The sequence below is a fragment of the Drosophila mojavensis genome, unplaced genomic scaffold (genome assembly GCF_018153725.1).
Source record: "Drosophila mojavensis isolate 15081-1352.22 unplaced genomic scaffold, ASM1815372v1 contig_136, whole genome shotgun sequence".
Classification (NCBI taxonomy): Eukaryota; Metazoa; Arthropoda; class Insecta; order Diptera; family Drosophilidae; genus Drosophila; species Drosophila mojavensis.
This window is the reverse complement of record NW_025318667.1, coordinates 25278396-25290036: the sequence shown is the minus strand read 5'-3', so window position 1 is coordinate 25290036 and position 11641 is coordinate 25278396. Positions and strand designations below refer to the sequence as shown.

The window sequence follows — 11641 nt, the reverse complement described above, 5'->3', positions numbered from 1 at the left end:
TACACACACATACACAGACAGACACACGACACACTCAAGCAGCAACAATTATTAATTATATCCTTTTTTTTGTGTATTTAATAATAATATGTGTAATGTTTTGACAATATATTTGGTGTAATATTTTCGAATTTTGCGGGAGTTTTATTTGTGGGCATGGGCAACACTTCGTTCTAGAGATGGGAACAAGCTAAACATTAATGCGTGGTTTCTGTTAATAATAACAGAAACATAGCAAAGTAAGAGTGGAGAGATATGAATTACAGCTCCACATAAATGAGATACAGTATTCATTAAAAATAGAGAAATATTCAATTGAGGTAGAGGCGAAATAATCAGAGGCAATCAAGAGACTAGCAGAGGCAGAGAGATAGATTTTACCGTTGCTTGGCCAAAGTAAGAGAGATAATAAATTAGAAAACTTTCAAATATTGCAAATAAGTCTTATAATTGCACTCACAAAATTTTTTAATTAAGAATCTCATGCTCCAAAATTATATTTTTACATATTTCGTGCTTCACGGCTGAAGCCCAGCTCTAAAGCGTTAGCGTTATCGATAGTAATTGTTAGATGTGCAAGACATCTGGCAACGCCGCACAGCTGTTCCAGCGAAAGTGACACGACGACAGCCCTCAATTGTTATTAGGATTTTGGGGCTAGCGTTGGTTTTGTTTTCTTCTTTTGTGGAGTCCATTCCATTCCGTTTCGAAGATGTCCACCGCCATTGATGAACTGCAGGCAATCATTGCCGAGCTGAAAACAGAGCTTGAAGAGCAAAAGACTTCAACGCGCATTGCACGCGAACGCATCGAGCGTATGTCCGCCGAAGTTGTTGACTCCAATCCCTACAGCCGTCTCATGGCGCTGCAGCGCATGAACATTGTCAAAGACTATGAGCGCATACGTGATAAGGCGGTGGCGATTGTGGGCGTCGGAGGCGTGGGCAGCGTGACAGCCGATATGTTGACACGGTAAGCCAAATGGAAATGCAAATTTAATTAAGGCAACAAGAAGTAACATTTTCGTTGACAGCTGTGGCATTGGCAAGCTAATTCTCTTCGACTACGACAAGGTGGAACTGGCCAATATGAATCGACTGTTCTTCACGCCCGACCAGGCCGGCCTGTCCAAGGTGGAGGCAGCAGCGCGCACACTGAGCTTCATCAATCCAGACGTTGTCATTGAGACGCACAACTATAATATTACCACTGTCGAAAACTTTGATAAGTTCCTGACCACAATCTCAGAGTCCGGGCTCCAGAAGGGCCAGCCTGTCGATCTGGTGCTCAGTTGCGTCGACAACTTTGAGGCTCGCATGGCCATCAATGCTGCCTGCAATGAGAACAATTTGAATTGGTTTGAGTCTGGAGTATCGGAAAATGCCGTCTCCGGGCACATACAGTTCATACGTCCCGGCGAAACAGCCTGTTTTGCGTGCGCCCCTCCATTGGTGGTCGCCGAGAACATTGATGAGCGTACCCTGAAGCGCGAGGGCGTCTGTGCCGCCTCGCTGCCCACAACGATGGGCATTACGGCGGGATTGCTGGTCCAGAATGCGCTCAAATATTTGCTCAATTTCGGCGAGGTCTCCGATTACTTGGGCTACAATGCCCTGAACGACTTCTTTCCCAAGATGACGCTAAAGCCAAACGCTGAGTGCGACGATCGGTACTGTTTGCAGCGCCAGAAGGAGTTCCAGGCACGTCCTCAGCCAAAGGAGCAGCAGATAGATGAGGTGGTGTCCAATGAACCGTTGCACGCCAGCAACGATTGGGGCATTGAGCTTGTGGCCGAGGATGCGCCAGTGGAACAACAGACCACAAACACAACAAATGTAGCGTCCGGTTTGCGGTTGGCTTACGAAGCGCCCGACAAAGTGGACGTCAACCAGTCGGAAAGTGCAGCTGTTGTGAACGCGGGTCTGCCAGAGACGAGCTTGGACGATTTAATGGCGCAAATGAAGTCGATGTAACAAAACTAATTCCATACTCTGTTATTTATAAATATATACATATATTTACACTTTTTTTTACAACAACCGACGAAATTTAAAGCTTGAAAAATAAAAATTCGAAACGAATGGTCATTGTTATCGATAATAAGTGTTAGTTAACCGAACAGTTTAACATCAGCAGTATAAAATACTAAAAACGTACATAAAATCTTTAAAAAGTATGTTACTTTCTTGTCTTTGAACAGGTATAAATAGTTAAATTAAATGTTTTAATTTAAAACTATTTTTAAAATATAACTTCCAAAACAAACTGTTAGCAATTATCGATAAGAAAATTTGTATTCACATTAAATAAAATACTAAATATGAAAAAGCCACCCATAAAAAATACATTCGGTTATACGGTCACGCTGCAGAAAACATAGAATATCTGTCGCGTTGTCAAATTGTTAAAACAATTTGTTTTTTATTATTTATTTCATTCTTGCCAGGCAAGTTAAATAGGAATTGATTTAAATAAGGCAAGCACCATGACCAAGAAGGACGATAAAGCACAGCCCGCTGAGGAGGTAAGTTAAGAACAGCGTTTACCGGCTCGCATCTGGGCCTCAAGCTATTGAACACGTCAGTCGCCAGCCGTGTCTAAAGCAAAATATAAATTATTTGCAGCTGGTTAAGGTGAACAAGTGGGACGGCTCTGCAGTGAAACATGCTCTGGATGATGCCGTGAAGACCTGCCTGCTTGGTGATCGTCCCCACCTAAAGGAACAGTTCGGCTTGGTCAACACTCGGCTAGTGCTCTGCGCTCTGGCCGTTGGCGTTGCCATAATGGCTCACGCCTGGGATTTCACCCATCCGTTTCCGCAGTCGAAGCCGGTGCTCCTATTCAGCGTGCTGGCCTATTTTGCGCTCATGGGCGTCCTAACGCTCCATACCACGTTCCGAGAGAAGGGCACCTTTGTTGTGGCCATCCAGAAGGATGCCGGCAACAAGACATCACGAACCTGGGAGGCGAGCTCCGATATGAAGAAATATGACGACAAATACATACTGACGCTGTGTGTGCGAGATGGGCGTGGCCAGCGTGAACAGACGAGCACCAAGTCGTGTGCCGCCTTCATCGACACCAACGGCATCATTCTCGAGAATCTGGTGGCCAACGAGGTGAATCGACTATACAACTCGCTCGCAGCCGAGAAGAAGGACAAGTAGCTTCTAGAGTCGCCGCCGACGACGCCGCCGTCGATGCCGCCGTCATCCACCCAATCGCTGATTGTCTAAAATATTTTCTGCTTTCCAACGACTTTAATGTGTTTTTTTTTTTTTTTTTAATTCTCATTAAATTAATTTTAGTAAATACACTAATCTTAATACATATACATATTTCTTTGTAGTTACTATAGAGTTGTTCTATGGGATCGGAGTCTTATGTATAGCTGTGAATTAATCGTATTACTATTATGTGCTATGATAGGGAAGTGAGAAAGTTCGGCAAATGGACAAAGCTATGAGAAAAGTTGTTGTTTAATCAGACTGAGACCAAAATGATAGACATTAGGATATCCAAAAATGAAAGTTCATTCATCTATAGTTTACATCAGTGTGAAAGTATTGATTCTATGGAAAAGAAAGGACGGGCGTTCCAAATTTAGTGAAGTGTGATAAGAGGGAAGCAAACTTTTTCAATATGTTAATAATATTGATAAATCATTTATATAACTCGTGCCATTGTTCAGCCCTTGCTGCACTGCAAAATTATTTGAACTCATTTCGAAGTTCTGACTAATTTGCCCATATCATATGTACACAAACCGAGTTATCTTTGACCTTCGTAACATGGAAAAGAAGCAGAAGGATCTACAAACTTTAAGAATACTGTTGTAATAGATTGGGCTTATTCTTCAATGCCCTTTTATACCTATTACCTATAAATTGTCTGTTGTTACAAAATAGCATAGGTAAGAAAGAGAGAGGAGCAGAGTAGTTATCATACTGCGGATATATATCGCGCTTGTAGGAAAGATGTTTAAGTCATTTCTGTGTAAAGGTCAATGATATAGGTATTGCTCTATATATGTACTATATCAATATATCCTTCATTTAAATATTGTTTGCATGTCGTAGACGTCATTTTATTTTTATACCCTGTACCCATTGAAAATGGAAATCAGGATATTATGGTTACGGTTTGAGTCGATTTACCCCTCTTCGTCTGTGCGCCCGTATGTTTCAGCGCGTCGATCTCAGAAGATATAAGAACTAGAGACTTGAAATATTTTTTGCTAGGTCTGTGCATTACTCGCGCAGATCCAGTTTGTTTCCAAATATAGATAGCTGCTCCCGTTATTTTATTATCGTTTAAAACCCTAAGCGAAAATCAGCAATAGGAATATATCTCCTACATCTATAGAACTAGAGTCTTCAAATTTAAAATATATATTCGTGTGCATTTAATAGCATCGATTTTTTATATACCCAACTTTTAGCTATTTAATACTGGAAGCCAATGAAAATGTTCTTTCATCTCATCATATATATATGTGAAGCACAGATGGCATAGCAAATCTGATCACGTCGACAGTTCACATACATCGTAGATGATGTGGAAAATTTACTTTGAAGCTTGCATATCCATTGTATGAACGAGTACAAAATTAATAATTTGAAAAAAATTATTCATAGAATCATGGAAAACAGCGATGGAAATTACGGAACCTATGGCAGCGACGGTGGCAGCAACAGTGGATATCAGCGCAAGTTCTTGAGAGCCGATCAAATCCTAACTCAGGACGAATTGAAGTATATAAATGATTTGTTGGATCAACGTCTTAGGGAATTAGGCTGGCAAGAGGGGATTCGTAAAAAGAGAGAAGAAATTGTGGCAGCACGAGGTGATTCGGATGATGTCGACCTCGAGGTCTTAGCATTTGCAAACATATCGATGCCCCGAATCGTGCACATGGAGCTGGCGGAACTCATACGTAATATCTTGCTCTCGCGCAATTACTTTGGTTAAGAGCAATACTTAATTTGCTTAAGAGCAATACTGAGTTAAAAAAAACTAAAGCAAATAAAATATGAGTTTGAAATAATGCAAATTGAAAATTATACTTAAGGATAAGAACTATATATATTCTTGATCATGTTGATGAGTTGACTTGATTTACCCATGTACGTCTATATCAGTTCCTTGCAGGGTCCAGGGGGAAATGCTGGGAAATCTGGTGCGTACATAGAGAGAGGGGGAGAGCATGAAGAGAACTGTTCTCATAGCACATATGTCTGCTTCATTTGGGGATGTGTCCATTTCGTACATTGCCCTTTGTCGTGCCACACTTTCGCTGCTCGAATCCAAAGTGATCGAGCCGAGCAAATGCGAAATATTTGCTCTATTTGTCCAGTCTATGTGTTGTATGGCTAGTGGTATGCGATATACGAGCATAAATATAGTATTTCAAGTCTGTAGGATATTTAGCTTAGATCTCTGCGTTCATATGGAAGGATAGACGGATAGAGGGACATGGCTAAATCAGATCAGCGTGGCATTCTGATCAATATTATATATGATTCACAGATACTGCCCCATATATTTTCGTGACTAACGTCTACATTGTCGTATAGCTCGTATAGCTTGCTCGATATACCAGTTATTGCCAATGAAAATGCCAGTAGAGGCACCAAATAGCTTCGCCAGCATTTCGGGCAAGAGGGGCTCAGCTATAAGAATAAGAACTAGTTTGTAATATTTAATGATGCCATTTTCCACTTTGGTCTCTTTGTCTAGTGTCCTTTCGTTGAGCTACTTCACCCACTCTCACTGTCTTTGGTGCCTCTACCGCCTGTTGTCGCCCCTAAACAGCTTTAGACCAGTCTTTCTGAATGAACCAGTCAACCCGCTGGGCTACCAAGTGAACTTAGACTATCCTGAACTGAACTGAACTGAGCTTAGTAGAGCTACTCCATCCACTCTCACTGTATTCGCCCCTACACAGCTCTAGGCCAGTTTTATTAAACAGTTACTGAATGAGCCCAATCAACCCGCTGGGTTACCAAGTTAACCGAGACTGTCTTGAACTGAGCTCAATAGAGCTACTCCACCACCTGTTGTCGCCCCTACACAGCTCTAGACCAGTCTTTCTGAATGAACCAGTCAACCCGCTGGGCTACCAAGTAAACTGAGACTATCCTGAACTGAACTGAACTGAGCTTAGTAGAGCTACTCCATTCACTCTCACTGTATTTGGTGCCTCTACCGCCTGCTATCGCCTCTACACAGCCTAGACCAGTCTTACTAAACCGCTCCTGAATGAATCTGTCAACCCGCTGGGCTACCAAGTTAACCGAGACTGTCTTGAACTGAGCTCAATAGAGCTACTCCACCACCTGTTGTCGCCCCTACACAGCTCTAGACCAGTCTTTCTGAATGAACCAGTCAACCCGCTGGGCTACCAAGTAAACTGAGACTATCCTGAACTGAACTGAACTGAGCTTAGTAGAGCTACTCCATCCACTCTCACTGTATTCGCCCCTACACAGCTCTAGGCCAGTTTTATTAAACAGTTACTGAATGAGCCCAATCAACCCGCTGGGCTACCAAGTTAACCAAGACTGTCTTGAACTGAGCTCAATAGAGCTACTCTACCACCTGCTGTCGCCCCTACACAGCTCTAGACCAGTCTTTCTGAATGAATCAGTCAACCCGCTGGGCTACCAAGTGAACTTAGACTATCCGGAACTGAACTGAACTGAGCTTAGTAGAGCTACTCCATCCACTCTCACTGTATTCGCCCCTACACAGCTCTAGGCCAGTTTTATTAAACAGTTACTGAATGAGCCCAATCAACCCGCTGGGTTACCAAGTTAACCGAGACTGTCTTGAACTGAGCTCAATAGAGCTACTCCACCACCTGTTATCGCCCCTACACAGCTCTAGACCAGTCTTTCTGAATGAACCAGTCAAACCGATGGGCTACCAAGTAAACTGAGACTATCCTGAACTGAACTGAACTGAGCTTAGTAGAGCTACTCCATCCACTCTCACTGCCTTTGGTGCCTCTACCGCCTGCTGTCGCCTCTACACAGCTCTAGGCCAGTCTTTCTGAATGAACCAGTCAACCCGCTGGGCTACCAAGTAAACTGAGACTATCGTGAACTGAACTGAACTGAACTGAGCTTAGTAGAGCTACTCCATCCACTCTCACTGTATTTGGTGCCTCTACCGCCTGTTTTCGCCCCTACACAGCTCTAGACCAGTCTTTCTGAATGAACCAGTCAACCCGCTGGGCTACCAAGTGAACTTCGACTGTCCTGAACTGAGCTCAATAGAGCTACTCCACCACCTGTTGTCGCCCCTACACAGCTCTAGACCAGTCTTTCTGAATGAACCAGTCAAACCGATGGGCTACCAAGTAAACTGAGACTATCCTGAACTGAACTGAACTGAGCTTAGTAGAGCTACTCCATTCACTCTCACTGTATTTGGTGCCTCTACCGCCTGCTATCGCCTCTACACAGCCTAGACCAGTCTTACTAAACCGCTCCTGAATGAATCTGTCAACCCGCTGGGCTACCAAGTTAACCGAGACTGTCTTGAACTGAGCTCAATAGAGCTACTCCACCACCTGTTGTCGCCCCTACACAGCTCTAGACCAGTCTTTCTGAATGAACCAGTCAACCCGCTGGGCTACCAAGTGAACTTAGACTATCCTGAACTGAACTGAACTGAGCTTAGTAGAGCTACTCCATCCACTCTCACTGTATTCGCCCCTACACAGCTCTAGGCCAGTTTTATTAAACAGTTACTGAATGAGCCCAATCAACCCGCTGGGTTACCAAGTTAACCGAGACTGTCTTGAACTGAGCTCAATAGAGCTACTCCACCACCTGTTGTCGCCCCTACACAGCTCTAGACCAGTCTTTCTGAATGAACCAGTCAACCCGCTGGGCTACCAAGTAAACTGAGACTATCCTGAACTGAACTGAACTGAGCTTAGTAGAGCTACTCCATTCACTCTCACTGTATTTGGTGCCTCTACCGCCTGCTATCGCCTCTACACAGCCTAGACCAGTCTTACTAAACCGCTCCTGAATGAATCTGTCAACCCGCTGGGCTACCAAGTTAACCGAGACTGTCTTGAACTGAGCTCAATAGAGCTACTCCACCACCTGTTGTCGCCCCTACACAGCTCTAGACCAGTCTTTCTGAATGAACCAGTCAACCCGCTGGGCTACCAAGTAAACTGAGACTATCCTGAACTGAACTGAACTGAGCTTAGTAGAGCTACTCCATCCACTCTCACTGTATTCGCCCCTACACAGCTCTAGGCCAGTTTTATTAAACAGTTACTGAATGAGCCCAATCAACCCGCTGGGCTACCAAGTTAACCAAGACTGTCCTGAACTGAGCTCAATAGAGCTACTCCACCACCTGTTGTCGCCCCTACACAGCTCTAGACCAGTCTTTCTGAATGAACCAGTCAAACCGATGGGCTACCAAGTAAACTGAGACTATCCTGAACTGAACTGAACTGAGCTTAGTAGAGCTACTCCATCCACTCTCACTATATTTGGTGCCTCTACCGCCTGTTTTCGCCCCTACACAGCTCTAGACCAGTCTTTCTGAATGAACCAGTCAACCCGCTAAGCTACCAAGTAAACTGAGACTATCGTGAACTGAACTGAACTGAGCTTAGTAGAGCTACTCCATCCACTCTCACTGTATTTGGTGCCTCTACCGCCTGTTTTCGCCCCTACACAGCTCTAGGCCAGTTTTATTAAACAGTGACTGAATGAGCCCAATCAACCCGCTGGGTTACCCAGTTAACCGAAATTGTCCTGAACTGAGCTCAGCCAAGAGATGAGGCACCCATTGCTGCAGACCAGATGGGCAGATGGTGTGGCCTTTGGCTGATGTTGATCAGGAGTCTGGTGTGTGTCCTGTCTGGGTGTGCACCGATCGCAGTTGGCGTCATTTGATAGAAAATTTGTTTTGTTTTTTTTTTTTTTCATTTTGCTTGAAATTGATTGTTTTCCTTTTTCGAAGCACTGAGAGACTGTGGAATGAACCGCGAAGCAGCCACAGCATGCAGATGACAGAGTTAAATTAGGCAGTAAACAAAACTACAAGCACTTTCGGCCAAATCAAATACAAAATTCAATTGCTCAAGGTAAGCGTTAAGTTGAGGCAGGACAGGACAGGACAGGACAGGGCAGGGCAGGACCGGCGAGGCGAGCAGCTCAGCAGAGGGTGAAGGGCAGAGGGCAGAGGGCAGAGGGCAGAGGGCAGAGGGATGCGCGAAATTGTGACGCTGCAGATTGGGGGCGCTGGCAATGCCATTGGCGATGCGGTGAGTACCGATTGCTCCTAGCTGACTGATCCATCACGAGTGATAGCCGTATCCGTATCCGTACCCGTACACCGTAGTTCTGGCATGTGATCTCGCATGAGCACGGCGTGGACTATGCGTCGGGTCGCTTTGGCGGCACCAGCCAACTGCAACTGGAGCGGATCAATGTGTTCTTCAATGCAACGGCCAGCAAGCGATTCTATGCCCGATCCATACTCATCGACACGGAGGCGAGCACCGTACAGCGCCTCAGCTCCAGCAGCCAGCTGTACCGGCCGGAGAATTTTGTGGCCGGCAGCGAGAGCGCCGGCAACAACTTCGCGCGCGGCTATCACACGGACGGAGCGGCCATCCTCGACCAGGTGCTGGACAATACGCGACGCGAGGTGGAGTCCGTGGACTCGCTGCAGGGCTTCCAGCTGCTGCACTCGATTGGCGGCGGTACCGGCTCCGGCCTGACGTCGCTCATCATGGAGGCCCTGGTGCAGCAGTACCCGGACAATCTGCTCTGCAACTATGTGACCATTCCCTCGCCGAACATGTCCCAGGTGGTGGTCGAGCCGTACAATGCGCTGCTCAGCATTCCGGCGCTGGTGAACAACTCACATCTGACGTTCTGTCTGGACAACGAGGCGCTCTTCCAGATCTGCAATCGCAATCTGAAGATCCAGATGTCCGGCCATGAGCACATCAATCACATTGTCGCCCTCACCATGTCGGGCATAACCACCTGTTTGCGTTTTCCCGGCCAGCTGAACGCCGGCCTGCGTAAGATCTATGTGAATATGGTGCCCTTTCCCCGTCTACACTTCCTCATACCGGGCTTCGCGCCGCTGGTCACCTGCAAGCAGCAGCAGTTCAGCAAGGGCACCGTCGCCGAGCTGGTGCAGCAGATCTTCTCCAGCAACAATCTGCTCTGCGCCATCGATCTGCGCAAGGGCAAGCTGCTGACGGCCGCCGGCATCTTCCGCGGCCGCATGTCGCCCCGCGAGGTCGACCAGCTGATGACCGGCGTGCGCAACAAGAATATCAACAACTTCGTCGACTGGATACCGAACAACATCAAGACGGCCATCTGTGACATTCCGCCGCGTGGACTGAAAATGTCCGCCACCTTCATTGGCAACACGACGGCCATTCAGACGCTGTTCCAGCGCCTGCTCGATGGCTCCATAGCGATGCTGCGCCGCAAGGCCCATCTGCATTGGTACACCGGCGAGGGCATGGAGGAGCGCGAGTTCACCGATGCCCAGGAGGAGCTGCAGAACATTATCGAGGACTATCGCGGCAGTGGCGACAGCGGCGAGGGCGGCGGCGGTGGCGGAGGCGGCGGCTCCAATGATAACGATAGCATGGACGAGGCCGCTGCCAATGGACCCCAATGCACCTACTGTGCGGAATGAGCCGTAATCCATTGTTGTTGTTGTGTGGCATTCCGCTGTGCTTGGGTCGAATCTCTTGGCTAACACTTGGCAATTGGCCGTTGACTCGACATTTCAATTCAATCCGACTCAATCCAATTCAAATGATGCACTGCATCCTATTTATAGCCGGCCAAAGTTCGATGCGTTTAGAGTTCAGCGCACCAGCCAGTGCTGATGTGTATTATATATAATATATGTTATATATTTATATATTGATGTGTCCACATGCCGGCTAACGGGCAAAGGTGCAGCAAATTGTGCGACTCTCTATTAATAAAATGCATAATTACATACATGTGTACATGCACATATGTATCTATATATATGTATATATAAATATGTATATATGCATATATATGTGTATGTGCGTGTGTGTGCGTGGCGACGCTAACTGATGTGCCCGGCTAATCCGGCTGACTGAAAAGGTTTTTGCACTTGCGGTTGGCTATTTTTGGTCCACATGCATTCCTGGGATGCCAGCGTCGTCGCTCCTCGCAGCGATGGCAAAGATGACAAAAAATAAATAAATAAAAATAAAAACAAATACGATTGCTTTGCATCGTTTAGTCACAGGAGGCGGAGGAGGCGGAGGAGGAGGAGGGGGTGGAGGCAGCGGCGGCGACGGTGGCGTTTAGGGGGCGGGGTTGCTCATGAAAATGCAGCGCAAGTGGAGCACGCAGACACAGACGCATGCAGCATAAAACATGAATATAGATATACACAGATATCTGTGCGTATATATAAACATAATGCGAATGCAAATGTCTAAATTAAGAATTTATAGGCGGCGCCTAAGCACTGAAGTGGCGGCTGCTATGTTTAGATTAGCGCCCAATGTCCATTGCGTGTTAAGATTCCGTCAAGTGTAGAGCGCGTTCGCAGCTTGTTCTCCCTTATTTATTTTTTCTCATTTTTT

General features: G+C 46.1%; 3 protein-coding genes and 1 long non-coding RNA gene across 4 annotated transcripts; 3 read left to right on the top strand and 1 right to left on the bottom strand.

Annotated features, from left to right (window-relative positions):
- Positions 1 to 429: 429 nt before the first annotated feature.
- Positions 430 to 1491, bottom strand: LOC122756821. The gene is made up of 2 exons (XR_006356669.1): positions 1402 to 1491; positions 430 to 1333 (listed from the first exon to the last, which is right to left on the bottom strand). It is a non-coding gene; the product is annotated as an uncharacterized LOC122756821 (long non-coding RNA).
- Positions 713 to 2081, top strand: LOC6584677 (ubiquitin-like modifier-activating enzyme 5). Its single transcript, XM_002010285.4, has 2 exons — positions 713 to 972; positions 1034 to 2081. The coding sequence occupies exons 1-2, from the start codon at positions 713 to 715 to the stop codon at positions 1971 to 1973; spliced, it is 1200 nt and encodes a 399-aa protein (XP_002010321.1). The 3' UTR covers positions 1974 to 2081.
- A 262-nt stretch (positions 2082 to 2343) lies between these two features.
- On the top strand, positions 2344 to 3258 carry LOC6584676 (signal peptidase complex subunit 2). The gene is made up of 2 exons (XM_002010284.4): positions 2344 to 2524; positions 2625 to 3258. Exons 1-2 carry the CDS (start codon positions 2486 to 2488, stop codon positions 3165 to 3167), a joined length of 582 nt encoding a protein of 193 aa, XP_002010320.1. The 5' UTR covers positions 2344 to 2485; the 3' UTR covers positions 3168 to 3258.
- Positions 3259 to 8872: 5614 nt separating this feature from the next.
- Positions 8873 to 11274, top strand: LOC6584674 (probable tubulin beta chain CG32396). Its single transcript, XM_002010282.4, has 2 exons — positions 8873 to 9301; positions 9379 to 11274. The coding sequence occupies exons 1-2, from the start codon at positions 9245 to 9247 to the stop codon at positions 10702 to 10704; spliced, it is 1383 nt and encodes a 460-aa protein (XP_002010318.1). The 5' UTR covers positions 8873 to 9244; the 3' UTR covers positions 10705 to 11274.
- The last annotated feature ends 367 nt before the right edge of the window (positions 11275 to 11641 follow it).

Coding starts and splice junctions, on each gene's coding strand:
- LOC6584676 (XM_002010284.4), top strand. CDS start 2,486: ATGACCAAGAAGGACGATAAAGCACAGCCCGCTGAGGAG. Junction 2,525..2,624: donor AAGCACAGCCCGCTGAGGAG/GTAAGTTAAGAA, acceptor AATTATTTGCAG/CTGGTTAAGGTGAACAAGTG.
- LOC6584677 (XM_002010285.4), top strand. CDS start 713: ATGTCCACCGCCATTGATGAACTGCAGGCAATCATTGCCGAGCTGAAA. Junction 973..1,033: donor ACAGCCGATATGTTGACACG/GTAAGCCAAATG, acceptor TTTCGTTGACAG/CTGTGGCATTGGCAAGCTAA.
- LOC6584674 (XM_002010282.4), top strand. CDS start 9,245: ATGCGCGAAATTGTGACGCTGCAGATTGGGGGCGCTGGCAATGCCATT. Junction 9,302..9,378: donor GCAATGCCATTGGCGATGCG/GTGAGTACCGAT, acceptor CGTACACCGTAG/TTCTGGCATGTGATCTCGCA.